The sequence below is a fragment of the Populus alba genome, chromosome 2 (assembly GCF_005239225.2).
Source record: "Populus alba chromosome 2, ASM523922v2, whole genome shotgun sequence".
NCBI classification, from domain to species: domain Eukaryota; kingdom Viridiplantae; phylum Streptophyta; class Magnoliopsida; order Malpighiales; family Salicaceae; genus Populus; species Populus alba.
Window position 1 is genome coordinate 2,784,865 of NC_133285.1, and position 18,209 is coordinate 2,803,073.

At 30.5% G+C, this 18,209-nt stretch overlaps 1 protein-coding gene across 2 annotated transcripts; it reads left to right on the forward strand.

The window, feature by feature from the left end:
* Positions 1-13,122: 13,122 nt before the first annotated feature.
* Positions 13,123-17,798, forward strand: LOC118049393 (uncharacterized). Of its 2 annotated transcripts, none has more exons than XM_035059386.2 (6): positions 13,123-13,243; positions 13,509-14,130; positions 14,234-14,383; positions 14,520-14,669; positions 15,978-16,714; positions 17,034-17,798. In XM_035059386.2, the coding sequence occupies exons 2-6, from the start codon at positions 13,518-13,520 to the stop codon at positions 17,706-17,708; spliced, it is 2,325 nt and encodes a 774-aa protein (XP_034915277.1). In that variant the 5' UTR covers positions 13,123-13,243; positions 13,509-13,517; the 3' UTR covers positions 17,709-17,798. The 2 variants fall into 2 exon arrangements, with proteins under 2 accessions (XP_034915277.1, XP_034915278.1); XM_035059387.2 differs by having other exon boundaries at positions 17,069-17,221.
* The last annotated feature ends 411 nt before the right edge of the window (positions 17,799-18,209 follow it).

The following is an 18,209-nucleotide window of genomic DNA, read 5'->3' on the forward strand; positions in this document are numbered from 1 at the left end:
AAAAATAATTTTTTAAAAATAAAAAAGCATCATATTAATGTATTTTTAAACAAAAAAAATATTTTAAATTATAACCGCTATCATAATCTCAATCAAGCAATAAATTTACACACATATGGTAGCATTGTTGTTTTAAAATATTAAGGATGGACATACCTAGAACGTGTATATAATCAACAAGTTGACAATTTTTTTTTATCTTAATTAATCTTTCCCTAACTAATTAAACGCATCTAATCCATTTATATATAATATGAAATGTGTGCAGATAACAAGCCATCCCTTTGAAATCCAAAAAACATGGCGGCGGTTCAATTGCCGCCAGACTACTATAATCGTAATAGTCTTTAAAATATGTATAATAAGCTATTTTACTCTTCTTTGACAAATTAATTGTTGTTCATGTTGATATTGTGGTAATATTTCAGCTTTTGATTGATTTTGCACTCTAGATATGGATATAGATATACTCTCCCTCTTCTATATATTTTTATATGGAAAATAAGTGTGTCGATAGAATAATTATATATATGTGTTGTAACGTGTTAGAGAATAATATAAATCATATCTTGGAGTCTCACATAATAGTTTAAGCTATTAAGTTGAGATTGTTATTTGATATAATATCAGAATCTTAATGATAACCAACTAGTCACGAGTTCGAATCTCACCATCTCTATTTATTTGATAAAAATTAAGTATAAGGTAATGTAAATATGTTTTTTATTTGTCTTAAAAAACCAAACCAAATCGAAACCGATTGGTTTAAATTGATTTCGGTTTTTATAAAAAATAATTTATTTAATTTTTTTTAATAAAAACTAAACAAAACCAAAAATGATTATCATTACTTGAACCCACTCATGTATATTGACACATTCTTTTTCCTTTTTACTGTTTTTTTTCATAGTAGGATTACTGCTCCTAGTATAAAAGCATGCTTTCGCATATTCACGAGAGCATATTAATTATCATGTTAAAAAATCGAGCACCCGTGCTCTGCCTGCCACTTGTAATTCCCACAAAAAGACAAAGAATTTTTTATTGAAAAAAAAACATGTAAATCACCCTGATAATTTTTCAAGCAGCCGATGAATCTTGGCCTGCTGCCTCTCTTTTCACGAAAAATGTTTTTCTTATTTTGTGTACTTTGTATTTTTCTTGCTTTGAGCGTGGTCTATGTCTTTTCGGTTCATGATTTGATTGGTAACATCATTTCATCCCATCGAGTGCAAATAAAAGCAAAGCATGCCACAAAAGATTGTCTTCGAGTAAAAATGAAGAAAAGATGGGAAAGTTGCCTGCCTAATGAAGTCAAAACGAAAATTTGTTTCGGTTTCTAGAAAATATATTTTTTTAATTTTAATTAAAAAATATTTTTAAAAAATTTATGAATGATTAAATTTTTTATTTATTTATTATATCAAATTTAATTTTTAATTTTTAAATATTTTATTTTAAATATTTTTTTTAATTTTATCTTTTAGAATTTGATTTTTATACCAACTTTAATCCTTAATTATTTTAATTAATATTTTTTTTAATTGAATTTTTTTATTTATAATGTTTAATTTATATTCTTTCGATTACTATTTATTTTATTGAAAATAATTTATGAAATTAATTATTATTTCAATTTCATCATCTATTAATTTTTTTAATCTATAAGATTTGATCCTTTTTTTTTTCATTGTAATTTTTTTAAATAATTTATTAAATTATATATTTTTTTTCAACTACATCCTTTATCAAATTTTTTTATCTGTTAGATTTAATTTTTACTGTTTTAATAAATTTTAAAAAATATTATTAAATAAGTTATTTTCTAACTTATTTTTCACAATATAGCTAAACACTAGAAATTATTTCTCAACTTATTTTTTTCTATGACATTGCCAAATATAAACAAATAATTTACTTTTTAGAGATTTATTTTTCTTGTAAATCATTTTTCAATAAAAAAAATTAATTTTTAACAAACAAACAAGCCTAAATATTCATGGGAAAAGGAAGAAATAAATACCATAACCTTGTGAATAATCAAATGCATATGCAAGAGTGCATCCATTAAAATATTTATAGGATTTGGGTTTGAATATCGAAGGGATAAAAACCAAGCATATATTTTCATAGTTTTCAATTTTGAATCCAGTTAAACTTTGGTGTTAACTAAACTGTATGTTAATGCATGATGCTAATTAAGATATATCATAGATATTGCTATACATGTAATTAATTCAAGGAGGGACTAGTAGTTAAAAATCACGGCACTTGTTTATCTTAAAAATCATTTAGAAATAAAACTAGTTAGTACATCTACGCGATGTTGTGAATATGATTTCAAGTTGATTTTTTTATGTAAAAAAAAAAAAACACAATGACTTTGTAGACTTATTTTCCAGTAACATAAATTTTTTAATTAAAAATATAAAAATAAATGTATATGTTTAATAAAATATACTAAAAATATAAGAATTGATAAATCAAATAAGAGTTGTTAAAATTGATTTTAAAAAAAAAAGCTGATTTTCTCTATAAAAAAACAACAAATCAATACACTTGCAAATGTTTACTATAGCTATCCTTTGTCATTTTATATATATTTTTTTTATTTTTCTAAATAAAATATATAAATATAACTTATCTATCTAAAGTTTGAGATGAAAAAAATTAAAGATAAATTAAAAAATATTTTTAAAGTATTATAAAATCATAGAAACAATCCAAAATATCAATTGGTATTTTTAAAAAACTTAATTTAAAAAATTTTAAAAATAATATAGTAGGTATTAATTAAAAATTAAATCTAAAAAAAGAGATTAAAAAAAAGAAAAAGAGTTTAGGTGTTATTAAGCCTAGCAAGCCACGCCAATATGTGTGACTTATAAGAAAAAGTTATATGTCATCTAGTATGCCAGATGCTGTGTCATTTACTTTTGCAATTTATGATCATATCTTTGTGATTGGAAAATCAGGATTTGAGTATTTGGATTCTAAAAACTTATTTTCAACTTATTTATATTTAAAAATATCTAAAACAACATCATATAAACCTTAATAAACACATTTTAAATAACAAAACACATTTTAAAATATAAAACACTGAGTTCAGTTACCTAGTCCATTTTTACTTTTTAGGATGAATCAATTGACACTAATTTCAGTTAATTATTATAATGGTTGAATTATGGTGGGCTAATAAACACTTTTCTCTTTTGTTATTATTTTTTTGATGACTTTCTCTCTAATAGCTCATAACCAGGGAATTATGAAACATTAAAAAGAAATAAAGATTTGAACTTAAACTCGTGTTTTTTTTTTAATAAATTTAATTTTATTTTTTATGTCAAGTTTGATCCTTGATTTTTTTAATTTTATTTTGACAAGAAATTTAAATTATATTTTATAAAATATATCTTCAATTTAATGTTAAAATACTTCATGACATACTAGATACACAAGGGAATGTAAATAGAAATAGATATTGGGACATAATAAGACCTAATAAAACCCTTAAACAAATATTTTAAAGGGTAAAATTAAAAAAAATAAAAAATGCAATGACCAAACTGCAAGGAAGAAAATTCTTAAGAGCTAAAGGTGAGAAAATTGGTCATAGTCAATGACGTGAACCGTTAAGTAGTTTAATTCTAAATGTCAATAAAATTTATCTATTCATTTCAGTAATTGGTAACGGTCTAATCAAGAGAAAAATAAAATAGATGTTTGTTTAATTTAATTATTTTCGAAATTTACTGTTTGAAGGGGGAGGAAAAAGTTGACAGCCTCAGCAGGCAGCAGGACCACCTATGGGGTGACAGTTCGCGGTGGTTGTTGGGCTACTTAGGTGGCTAAATTGATTAAGTAATATTTCAAAACTGCTTCATGCGTAGTTAGCAAACCAGGGGCTTTTTCATCTTTCAACCAAAAGAGAAGCTATGGGCTTATGATCAGGCGACCATTAACTTTCCACTTTCGGTCTCTCCATCAACTCAGTGCAAAGTTCAATGTCAAACCCTAATTTCACGTTTGATTGATCAAATTATATATCATCCTTATGTGTTATGTGTTTGGCACAAAACAAAAAAAGTACTCTATACACAAGTTGAAGAGGATGTTCCAAGCATTAACTAACACAATTGAAAACAAACATTTTTTTATGTGATATTATGATAATTTTTGTGAATATTATTTAAAAAAAACAAGTTTTTTTTAAAAATATAAATAATTGTTTTTTTGGCTAAGTTTTAAAGAAATGATTTTTAATGGGATCCAAGCAAATTTGTAGTGGATGAGATTTAACCAAACACTTTTAACATTAAAATAAAATATAGGATGAAATGTGATAAGGTCATTATCCCACATCGGTTAGGAGACAAGGACCTTGGTTGCTTATATGGCACCAAGGACACCTCTTTTATTGCGAGACGCTTTTTAAGGAACAAAATCCACTGGAAGCAATATGGGACAATACCTCGTTGTGGACTTACCATGCTGCAGATAGGGACACACTTCATTAGTTGACACCGTGCTCTACCCAAGCCCCTCGTCTGGAGGGTTCTGATAAGGCCATTATCCTACATCGGTTAGGAGATGAGGATTTTGGTTGCTTATATGGTGCACCAAAAACACCTCTCTTATTCTGAGATGCTTTTTAAGAAACAAAACCCACTAGACGTCATGTTGGTCAATACCTCATTCAACTGCTTCATCCTAGTATATTTTGGATAAAAGATTTTTTTATATAAATTGTAGGTTTTTCCAAACTAAGTTTTCAAGAAAGATTTTGTAGCGAAACTCATATAAATCTATAGTTGATATTAGGTTTAACCAAATCCTTTCAACCCCGCAATTGAAATAAAATATAAGTTAAGCAAAATACAAAATAGATTCTTAGTTTCAAGGTTAAGTATCTTGTAATTTAGGCTACTCATCTCCATCATGTAGCACAAAATCGTGTAGGACTTTGATAGAAAAACATTGAACTAACAAGTTGGCAAGTTGGAAAAAAAAACTATTGAGGTCCATGTGTATAATGAATATTCATTAAAGTCCAGTTCCATGGATGAATCGTATGGCATTTCCATTGAAAAAGAGAAGAGAGCAAAGAAGCTTGTGGGTAACGTGTTATGATAGGTGCAAGATTTGGTGATGGCTAAAAATTAACAAGTTCTTGGTCATCGGTCATCACTCTGAATTTTTTCTAAGGTCTACCTAATTAAGCTAGCAAAACTAGGAACTGACCCTTCAACAGCAAGACTGGAAATTAATCAACGACTTCATTAATTTCTAATAAATTGGGATTTCTTCTTTTGTTTCTATAATTATGAAATGACTATACATGCCACCATTACGTCAATTACTTTGAAAGAGAATTCTTTAAAATCTGTTCGTACATATATCCAATATTATTATATTATATATAATTTCATATGATACACGTTTGGTTGAAACCCTAGCAGATCTTTAAAATAATTATGTATTTGTATATTTTTGGTATTAATGAAACACTATTTTTATTTTAAAAAATTTAAAAAGAAATTAATACAATGCATGTGATGGTGCGTTATGTAAGAATACTATTTACACTTTGCGTAATTTTATTATCATATTAATTTTGATTTTTATGTTTAATTTGAGGATTTAGTATGTTTTTATATTAATTACTCATATAAATAGAAAAAAATTTGGATTAGAGCTTCGAGGTTAATTTTTTCTCTAGATATATACATTGATTCCCTAGCTAGATTCTTTCTTTATAAACTTAACATAAATAGATATGTTAAGTTTATGGCGGCTATGAAAGAATAACATATGATCAAATTGCACCATTATAATTTCCTTATATTCTTAGCTAGCTTTGAAAATTTAATTCCTTAATTGGTAATAAAAAAAGGATTAGTACCACGAGTTTAATTATTTCTGAATCGATTCTTCCCTTCATACACGTAATATGCACTGAGATTTTTTTTTTTTTTTTTGCAGAAGAATCCGAATTCCTTTGCTTTTTAAAAAAAACACATTTTCTTTATCTTCTTACTTAATTATAATAAGAAAAAGAAGAATAATTCTTTCAAATTAAAAAAAATCCCACTTGGTATCCAATGACTCTACCAAAATTTAGATGTGGATGCCACGTCAAGTTGCACAGATTACTTATGGCATATGGGACAATAGAATTTTATTGATCAAATCATCATCGCTTTCATCCAAAATGTATTCAAGTTGCGTCCAAACAGTAATCTTCACTATAAAAGAAAGAAAGAAAAAAAAAAACAGCAGCCTTCAATAACTTCTGTAGCTCTTTTATGTGTAATTTATGTCTCTTTACCTCATCAAGAACTCAAGATGATGTGCTAGACGGTTGAGCCCACCAACGTTGTCTTCCAAAAACAGGCCCTTGCAGAAGGGGTCCATTGCACAATCGATTAATCGTCCAAAATTAGGAATAGGTTAACAAGGCCGAAGCAGACATGGAATCGTTTAAATGGGACCCTTTCCGACTATAATTCAACAAATATATCAATCAATAATTTCTTTCATATGATCATTGTACTTTAACTTGTCATTCATTTATCAATCAATAATTTCTTTCATATGATCATTGATTGTAGTAAAGGTGGAGTCAGGAGTGGGATTAATAATATATAAAATAGGAAACACAATCCCTGGAGTAATGAAATCACATATAAGCATGGCGCAAGTGGAATCTTTATCCGTAACTGGATATTAAATGAAGCTCTCTATCTGGTTAATTACAAATTGATTACGGTATAAGTTCATATCGTGGCTGCAATATTGAGATAATTCGATGGAATATGTTATTATTATTATTATTGATGAATCATCCTAGCTATTTTTAAAATTTAATTTTAAGCCTAAGTTTAAATTTAAACTTAAGCTTAAAAATATTAATAAAAATATTGATATAAATATATAATTACCCACTATCCAAACACTAAATCTTATTTCTGAATATATTAAATTTTTAAATATCATCAATTATAATTGCACAATATTTATTCGTCATAACAAAAATTATTATGTTTCTTTTGGGAAAGAATGATTCAATCAATGGTCATTTAAATTGATTTTAAATCATGCAAATGCGCTAAGTACTTGAAGAAAAAATTTACCTTAAGAAATGAACATTTTTAAACTTAATTTTACCAACACAAGAAAGCCTATTGTATACATTCAATCTATAACATATGCTGGTATTAATAATATAGAGGGATCAAATGAAATACTATGAAAGTAGTCAAGGATAATAGGGTACTCTTTGCAAAAAAATTGAGGGTTCGCACTAGTGGCCGCATAGTTATGGACTTGTCGTGCATATATATGCTAATAAACACAGGATTAGATAAGATGATAAGTTAAATTATCATCTAATTAACCTGGACAAACCCTCTAAATAAAACTCGATAAAGTCAAGGTAAATTCCCAGACAGAATCTAATAATTCAGACCTATAACTCTAAGAAACACAAACTCGAGAGATTTGTGCGTATCAACATCAATGAAAAAGATAAGAAAGAGATTGCCACGATATATAAAGTCCAATACAGTGAATGTCAGAAACAATGGAGAGATAGAGAACTCATGATTCAAGCAAAAATCAAAAACAGGCTTTTTTTTCTCAAAAGATGGAATTGGAGGCAAAGGGAATATAGAGCCAGTACTCATCAACTTAAAAGGAAGCTACTTTGTTTTTCTTTTTTGGCTTTTTTCATTCACTTCCAAAGTTATGTAATATTACCTCGCAGATAACATGAAAACATCCATTTCATACCCGTTAAAAGCTATATGCCCCGTCCCTTTAGCTATTCAACTTATTGTTCTTCATGTTCTTGTTTTCTCTTTATGCTTAAGAGATGTACGTACCTCACGGTTCATACTTCTCCACGATATGCTAATTTTGAGTTCGTATGTGATATGTCCATGCTTTTAATTTTGCCATGATCAAATGTCAATTTATTCAGATGTTTGATAGGTGCTTGAGCTTGGGCGATCATGTACGTGTACCTCAAAGACACTCAGAAATTGGCTTTCCCGTTTTAAAGAAATACTTTATTCTTTAACTTGAGCTTGGGCGATCATGTATGTTTGATAGGTGCTTGAGCTTGGGCGATCATAAGTAACAATATTGGTGTACCCTTTTGATCCGAATTTACCATAACCAGCTCCATGTCTTCTTGTTCATGATCAAGGTCATCATTGGTGATGGTGGTGGCCCTGAAACCCCAAGTGGCCCCACAACAACCCAACCCTTTCAATCCTAGCCGTTCCTTAAGACTCAATCGCAATCTTCTCCTTGAAGAATCTACAGTACCATTCATATGATCTCTGAGCAATGCAAGAAACGTTTGTGCTTCTCTTTCTGGCTCCTGCAATAGCACACTGAGTTGACTCATATTTCAACTAGTTACAGCTACTATAGTAACTATATGATATAGCTACGTAAAGAGAGAAAAAGGAAATGAACTCCAAAGAGTGTTTAATGACATACAAGTGAAGGTGATGCAGAAGGGTTAATCGTGCATGGTGGAGCCAGAAATTTTAATTTTCTATCAGTCAAATTCACACAAATCATTTTTCAAGATTGATTATTGACTCGCACATATAAATTTGTCAAATTAATTATCACACCCGTCCATAACAACTACAGATTAAACTTTTTTTAGAAAATAAAATAAAAACAAGTACTTGTATTTTATTCTTGGGAGAAACAATCTTATTTAAGAAGTCGAAGTTTAATATTACGGTCACTAAAAACTTAATTGGTCAATAAAAATTATAAGATACAAGATTAATTACAAAAAAAAGAAGATATTTTCACTCTTTAATTATCATATCTGAGGTAAATTACATTGGTGATTGTCTTAAATTACCGATTAAGAATTTGTCTTTATTTTTTTTTTATGGTTTTTCTATAATATTCCCAAATGTCAGTAAATATTTACCTATAAATATTTCAAATTCTGGCGTTGATAAATATTACATAATCCAAACAATATAGTATTTTTTATTCTGATGTCAATAAATAAACCCATAAAATTTAAATTTAAAAACTATATTTTTTAATTTTTTAAGGCTGAATCTAGCTCAACCTATATAGGTTAACCTAGACCCAACACCCAACCTGATCACGATCCTAGACCAATAACCCGGCTGGACAGCAGGCACGTAGTAACTAGTTCACACGTTTATGCACAAAACAGTAACTTATATGTTGGCTAAACTATACCTGTAATTACAAAGGAGAGGGAAATGAAGAACTCCCCTGTGCAGGGAGCTAAGGTGTTTGGGAGTGTGATAGTGGTTGCTTTTCAAATAGTTTTTCGTGCCGAAAAGCATGTCAATAATGTTTTTTCATTTTTTAAAAATTATTTTTGATATCAGCACATCAAAACGATCCAAAAAATACAAACCGCATTCAATTCTAACAAAAAAAAAATAATCAAAATTTGCCAAAACACAACCCCAAATAGGCTAGAATAGACGGTGATTTGCTTTGAACCCTCTGTTCCTCCTCCCTCCTTTGCTTCTTGTTTTTCACTTTTTTGATTCTCTGTATTTGTCTTGTAAATAAATAGAAAAAATAAGTTGTTGATAGTTATATCATTAATGAAAAGATTATGAGCAAGCTGAAAATAGTATGACACCATATTAATTGTATTTAAACTTGTAACTTCGCATTGTCATGTATGCTAATTTATAGATTTTCTGTGAGTCCAGTGAGCTCAATATATATATATATATATATATATATATATATATTTAGAATCGAGAGAAAGGGGGAGTCCATTTGGATTGCCATGTACGCGTGTGTTTAAGAAAAATAAAATAAAAATAGGACACTAGTCTGGTTGGGCTGGTCTAGTCATAAAATTAACAGATTTCTTTTCGACCAAGCCTAAACTGACAGATTTCTGTTCCAGTAATGGACATAATTCTATAAGTTTAGGCCTGACCTAAAAAGAGAGATTTTTATTTTTTAATTTTATTGTACCGAATGGGGCATATTTTATATACATAAAAAAAATCCTCATGCTTGGGCCAAGCGTGTAGCAGTGCCCAGCTCTTAAGCCTAGTCTAAGCGCCAACACTGGGCAGGCACCTCCCCAGCGTTTTGGTAGCCCAAAGCCTCCTCAGGCAACCCAAACACAGTTATTTTTAACCCGTCTTCACCCGGAATGTCCAATATTTTTTCATTTCCCAGGACTATGCATCGCACAATTTTTCTGTGCACATAATTTATATTATGCAGAGCATGTTTGCTAATTGTAACACCACTTGGTGTGTTGAAATATTTTCCACACCTACTCTCTGCATCTACATGGAAGCATGGCACATACCAGACAGCTCTAACATCTAACCTGTTGTTGCTGAGCCGTTGTAACTGTACCTTTCCCTATCTTTGATACTCTGTTTCCAGAAACCTTCTCTGTTTCTTGGAAATTAAAATTCAAGAAATGGCCACCATCTATCCATTGAATCAATTTCCAGAATTACGTGCATATGTGAAGTTGGGTTCAATTTATTTTGAATAAAAAGGACACTAGAGTATGGGAGGCAGACTCACAAGGAAGGTTCAGTTCATTTGGATGTTGCTTCAGAGTAGAGTCTGCACTCGGGAGTTTCTTCTCCACAGGAATCTGATAGACACCGGTCAAAGTAATTGTTCATCTTTTCTTGCACTGTGATGATGTGTGGAAACTGTGGATGAAGTTCACAAAATGGTTAGACTGCAGCTGGATTATGCCTCAGGAGTGCACTGGTGACCGGGATATTCCAACGAAAGCAATTATTTTGCTTTCGCATGGCATTTTACGGGGCATTTGGACATCAAGAAATAAACTAATTTTTGAAAACTAAAAACCGATTGGAATGCAGTGTTTACAGTACTAATCCTTCACCACCTAGCACTATTGTTGCACACCGTGGACAATAATTTCTCATATACAGGGATGGATCTTTACAGAAGTCCGATAGAAATATCTGATGCTGGACAAATTAACAACTGCTGAATATCTTTTGGTTTAATTGTTTTATATATGAGTTTTCCATTTCTCTCTATATAAAGACTATGTTTTATTTATAAAATTTCGATTATTATAAAAAAAGAAAAATCTGCAGATGTAGGCTAGCTAAATTAATGGGTCAAAAGTAAAAAACTGCAGAATTTGGTCAAAATTAATGGCTCACCACTATCTTATAACTGATTTTATCAATTTAATAAAAAACAATGAGGATAATGAGACTAGAACCATGACACATTAATTTCTTTGCTATTAAAATTAAATATAATATAAAAAATCATTTCAACTCCAAAATTTAATTAAATTCTTTCTAAGAAATAGTTTTAAGAACATAAGATAACAAAGAATTTATAGTATTCAGAAATATAGAAGAGAACTGCAATATTATTCTCGGCCTGCCTTGTTCAAGGATGTAGTTTCTTGACTGAAACTTTAATGGTTTTGACTTCATGTTTCGCGGCAAGGGGAATTACCCTTTAGCCTAGTAGCTGGTTAGTGATCACTACTTCCATTGCACTCTATACTCCAAGTAGAAGGAAATGAAGCCCCTTTAATGGCTTGTTGGAAATAGATTTCAAGGACAATTTGTCATGAACGTGAAACACATTTGTATATTCTATGCGTCTATGCATGAACAGTTAAAGTAGGATTATTCCAAAGGGAAAAGGGAAAAAGATAAAGAATTTACTTTCTGCTTGTTTAGTTCAGAAGCAATCATCCCTGTTTTTTTTTTTATTATTATTTTACATTGCTGCATCTTGGATTCATTTGTTTAAACCTAGTTTTATACATAATTGTATGGATCTATTAAAAAAATAGAGAGTGTGTAGCATATTGGAGTAATAAATTAATACCTGTAATATGCTACCAAGCCGGATTTCCATCCATTAGATGACCAACTCTATATAATTCTTCAATATTCATTAAAAAAAATCAACATATTTTTATTATATTCTTATAAAAGAAATAAATAAAACTTTAGCTTTACTATGTTCTCGTCATAGTTTCACTTTATAAACTGAACAAGCAAAGCACAGATACTAATTTACTCTTTTTTTTTTTTTACAAGGAACCATTCTTTGAATGATTGTATAAATAGGGTTCTCAAACGGTTTAATTAAGAAAAAGTAGTTAGTTAGTATTTGGTAACTATTTCTCTCTTTATAGAATTCTAACCGCGGTCTCGTTATTGTGTTGTAATATAATTAATTGAAAATATATCAATAAGATATTTTTTATATAATTTTTTATTTATAATATTAGATCATTAAAATTATCTAAAAGTATATATTAATGCGTTTTAGACAAAAAAAAAATAGAAATGTATTTTGAAAAATAAACTGTAATGCAAAAACAAACATATTTGATAAGGGATCATTTCCATTGCACTCTATACTCCAAGCAGAAGGAAATGATATCCCTTTGGCTTGTTGGAAATATATTTATCATGAACGTGAAACACAATTTTATATTCTATGCTTCTAAAGTTGATGTGTAATAATTGTAACTATGTACGACAAAGCAAATGAGAACAATTAAAGTAGGACTATTCCAAAAGCAAAAGGGGAAACCAGTAATAATTTACTTTCTTCTTTTTTGCTTTCCTATTTTAGAAGCAAGAATGTGAATCATATAAAAATTATATATGATTTTTAGAAAGTTAATATAAAATCAAATAATTTTTAGAGTCTCATATGTTAGCAATCATATCCCATATTCAGTAAATATAAAAATATAAAGAAATATAAAGAAATATTGAATGGACTACACATTACAAGACTTGATTTTTTTCAGCTATTTAATTTAATATAAAACTTTACAAGGTTTAAGTTTTTTAATGACTAAGCAAATAAAATAAAGAAGGATGTGTTAAAAATTAAGGATGTGTTAAAAATTAATATATTAAATTTCATCATTGTTATATTCTTTTAAAAGAAGTAAATATAGAAGTTTGGCTTCATTAATTATATTCTCATAATAGTTTCACTTTATAAACTAAACAAGCAACACACAGATCCTCATTTACCTTTTTCTTTTTATCAAGGAACCATTCTTTAATGGATTGTATATAAAGGGTTCCGAAACTACAAGATAGGTTGTGTCTTTATTGTCATCTCTCCGAAAAGAAGTTTTCTTGTTGACATTGATTTTAGCAAGAGCTAGGTAGAGGAGCATTCCGACCATTTCCATTACTAAAAGGTATTATATACTTACAGTTCTCTTTCAATGCTTACTGCTTACTACCTAATATTGTTTTCCAAGGTATGATATACTAGAGGAACTTCATTAATATCTCTTATTGCCAGTAAAATAGTGACTATACAAAGAGAGAAAGAAAACAGCAAACAAAGTATCATGTACACTACAAAACATAACAGTACTAAACATGATTTCACCCAACAATTCAATTAGCTTTGAGTTGATATTGTTCATTAACAATGGTTACTTACATAATTTTATGTAGAGAGCAAATATGGATACTGCGATGATACAGGATATGGATTCTGAGATGATACAGGATATGGATTCTGAGATGATACAGGAGACACCATATATAGCAGCCATGTATGGAGAGTGGCAACACATGATTGACTACTATAAGAAATATTCAAAGTATTTGTTCTCTCCAGTTACTCTCTCTTTAGATACTGGATTTCATCTAGCTGTTCACAGCAACGAAGAGCGACCACTTAAAGATTTACTTGGAATCATGGATGGAAGAGAATTCTTGGAGGGAAAAGAATTCATTTTAACCGGGACACGAAACAAATATGGAAATACGGTTCTTCACGAGGCAACCATCTATGGGAATTATGAGGCTGTAAGATTCTTGGTAGAATGTTGTCCAGACCTAATTTCCATTACTAATAACTTCGGTGAAACCCCATTGTTCACAGCTGCTGGATTTGGTGAGGCAGAAATAGTGGAGTTTTTAATAGCGTCCAAACCAGAAGAATGCGTGGATTGCAATGGCCGCATATTATCAATTCACCGCCAGCGATCGAAGGATGGCCTGTCCATCCTCCACCAGCGATCGAAGGATGGCCTGTCCATCCTCGGCGCTGCTATCATAGGGCAACACTTTGGTAATAATTATTCCTCTCTTTATATAATTCTCAATTTTAAAAAAGTATACACATATATATAAGACATTGTATAATTTTTCTATTCCTAATTTCATGAATGCAGAAACAGCTTTACTGTTGCTAGAACTGGATGAATCGCTCCACAGCTTGAAGGACAATAAGAACAGAACAGCTCTGCAACTTCTAGCCGAAATGCCAACTGGTTTTGAGAGTGGATATCCCATGGGCATATTTGAAAGACTCATCTACTATTGTATGCCTACTCCAACCACATTATTAGACCTAGCAATATTTCCTACATGCATATTTCTTGATCGAATACCAAGGACATATACAAATACATATATATGTATATCATTAATTAATTTGAAATCTAAATTATGTTGCAGGCCTTCCTGTTATACGTCATCACGAGGTAAAATCACAGGTACAAACTTGGTGCAGGGCAAAGAAGAGAGATCTTGAGAGCGGTACTCCGGGCAGCAGCTTGGAGAAGAACCGAAGAGGCAGCCTACTCAACTATTTAAAGGTCCCCAAAGGTATTGGACACAACTGAGGCTAGGTCGTATTATTGTGCTACCTGTCCATATCGAGAGTATATGTACACATTTCATTCATGATTGAATCATGTAGGCTAGGAATCATAAGAATTTTCAATTTCATGGCTTGACTAAATATTTGAATCATGTAGCCAGCCTCTGTTCGCTTTCTTTCTTCCTGTTTTTTTTAAAGGAAGATTTAAATCCAACAAACTTTGACTGTTATGTTCCTTCCTCCAAATTTTTACAAGTGTTATATATATTTCCCGTCTGCAGAGTAAAAAATGGTAAGTAATCTATTACGTTGCAGATTTTTGCCTCAAGGTACTGTTTCTTCAAACCCTCTCTTTTTATATGGTTATTTTTCATGTGACCTTTTGTTATACTTAATAGCTTAAATTTTCTATTAAAATAGTTTTAAACATAATATCATAATTTAATGATAAACAACCATGAGTTTAAAATCCTATCATTCAAGCATTTGTTTTCAATTTAATTAAAAATCTCAACAAAAAACAGTTGTGAGGTTGTGTATATTTAAAAAAATTAAAGAACTTTCAATTAAGAAGATGTGTATATTTTTATTTGTTAGAAAGAAGAGGTTTGAATTCAATTCCTCTCAAGAGAGGACACTACAACCAGTTATTGAATTAGATAATTGACTTTTGATTCAACAGAGTCAAGGCTTGTATAATGTGAGATTGGTGGTTCTGACTCGAATTGTAACCTATTTTTGAGGTTTGTGATTCGAATTGGATTTTATGATCTTCACTAGATCGATCATCCACTATATTAAACTTGATAATTATTTTTATATTTCCTTTAAAAGATTTAAATTTCATGGTGGATGACTTATTCTGAACTTTATATATCACTCTTATTATTTATTTATGCGAGATTGGTGGTTCTAATACTAACTGAGCTAGATCTCATTATCACTTACGTACGAAAGTGTATTGGTGAGTTAAAATAAAACAATTCATGAAATTAAATCTGATTTAATGGTTTAAATTTTTACATTGAAATGATTTTTTCTTACTTGCATAATCCTGAGGCTTGACAAATGGGATTTTGAATGTTACATCTTCAATAACTTAACAATCAAAGTGGTTGGGACAAACGGCATGACTTAGATGTTGCTGTTGTTTTGTTTTCTATATGATAATTAATTGTGCTTCAACTAATTTTAGCATTATGAACATTTCTTTTCACATTTTATTATCATTATGAACATTTCTTTCTATTTCATAAAATGGCTAGCTCTCATCCATGTTTAATTTCATTCCTTTTCACATGAACATGATGTAGGATATTGGCCAGCAAGGCTAGAAAGATTCTGGAACCAGAAAAGAACGAATGTATTCGCTTTAGGACTTGTCAAAATCTTAATAGAGAAAGATGAGTCATGGAAGAGCGTCAGCAAAACAGAGGAAGGACTGTTTTGGGGAAATAAAGGAAAAGAAGCAGAGCAGGGAATTAAAAAGGGAGAGAACGAGCTCTCTTATTTGGGGCAAACTTCTGAAATGATCACTAGCAAAGCAAAAGAAATAGAAGTCCAACATCCAACAGCACAACCTTCTGTAACGAACTCGTCATTAACTAGCAATGAGCAGATCTCATTGTTTCTTGCAACTGGAAATGGAATAGAAGAGATTGTGCGGGGGATAATAAAACAATATCCCCACGCTATTAAGCAGCTCAATGCAACGAACTCGCCATTAACTTGGGAGGAGCAGATCCCATTGTTGATTGCAACTAGATATGGAATAGAAGAGATTGTGTGGGAGATAATAAAACTATATTCCCATGCTGTTGAGAAGCTCAATTACAAGGGTCAGAGCATTTTGGATGTGGCCGTCATCCATCGCCAGAGAAAGATCTTCAATCTTGTGAAGCAACTGAGAATACCAATGGCTAGATTGCATCGAAATATTGATAATAAGGGCAACACATTGCTGCACCATGTTGCAGATATGGAGCATTACAGAGGAGGAACCAAGCCTGGGCCTGCACATCAACTTCAGGATGAGTTGCAATGGTTTGAGGTGAGCCCTTTTCATCCCTTGTCTTTACCTCCTGATAAAAATTATTCATGAACTTTGTACCATCTTATACATCTTGTGTATAAGAACACCACCCTATCAAAATATTTGTTTCAACCATATTATCCAATCCAATTAATGTATATGTCGAACCTAATTAAGACATCAGGCTGAACGAGTTCTCCTTACCACATGAACCAACTAGTTTGAGGAAAACTTAACGATTAAAATATTATCTGCACTCTAGTAATTTCATTTCTATAATATTTAGTTTGATTTAGAACTCCTTATAATGATCATGTTTATCTCCCAATTATTGCAGCAAGTAAGCAAGGTAATTCCTTCTCATTATGTCAGGCTTCGGAACGATGAAGGCAAGACTGCAGAAGAGCTCTTCTACGAGCAGCACAAGGAGCAACTGAACAGTGCACGAACGTGGATCAAGGAAACAACTCAGTCTTGTTCCACAGTTTCTGCACTTGTTGCTACTTTTGTCTTTGCTGCTGCCTATACTGTGCCTGGCGGTTCTGATGAGAATGGCAAGCCCAATTTCATCAAATCTCCTTATTTTCTGACTTTCGCTGTCGCGGATGTTGTCTCCCTAGCATTCTCCTTGACTTCACTTACGGTGTTTCTCTCTTTGTTGACCTCTCGATTTGAGCTGCAAGATTTCCACATCGCTCTTCCTCGAAAACTTACCGTCGGCTTCACCTTCCTCTTCTTATCAATGATGACGAGCATGCTATCCTTTGGGTCAACAATTTTAATACTCGTTCAATCAGGGACAAAGTTAACAACATTACTCCTTGCCGTTGCTTCTTTTCTTCCTGTCTTGGTATTTACAATAATGCAATTCCGTCTTTACGTCTCAATTCTGGACTCTTCCTACGACATTCTCAAGACAAACTGGAAAGCTCTCCTATCGTTTCGTGTCTCTTGCCTGCTACCATGGGGGAAAAAGCTCTGTCCCAGGAAAAAGTATAAAAGCTCGATTTGATTAATATGTGAGACTAAAGTGGCATTTAATTTATTTTAATTTTATTTTATTGTAAAAATAAAATAAAAATAATATATGAAGAAATTTGATTGGTAGAAAAATTTTGGTTTCTACATATACTCTAAGTTCACTTACATTTAAAAATAAATAGACATGTTTCAAAAATATAATTGAGGGGGTTTTACATTTTGAATATATTTTTTTGATTAAAATTTGATTTGATCATACTAAATTTTTATAATAAATAGATATGTTTTATTGTGAAAATAAAATATAAAAGTTAAAATTAGAAATTTAAGGACCAATTCTATTGATATTTATCAAATTAAATAATAAAGTTAAAGTTTAGTATTCTATTTGAAACAATTGCATATTTTTAGGGACTAAATAAAATTTATCCATATACATGAATAGTGACCAACAACTTTGACCAGCAAGAGACTTCTTTTTATCGAAAATAGTTACTGTGACATTTTGTTTTGAAGGTATTGTCTTATTTAA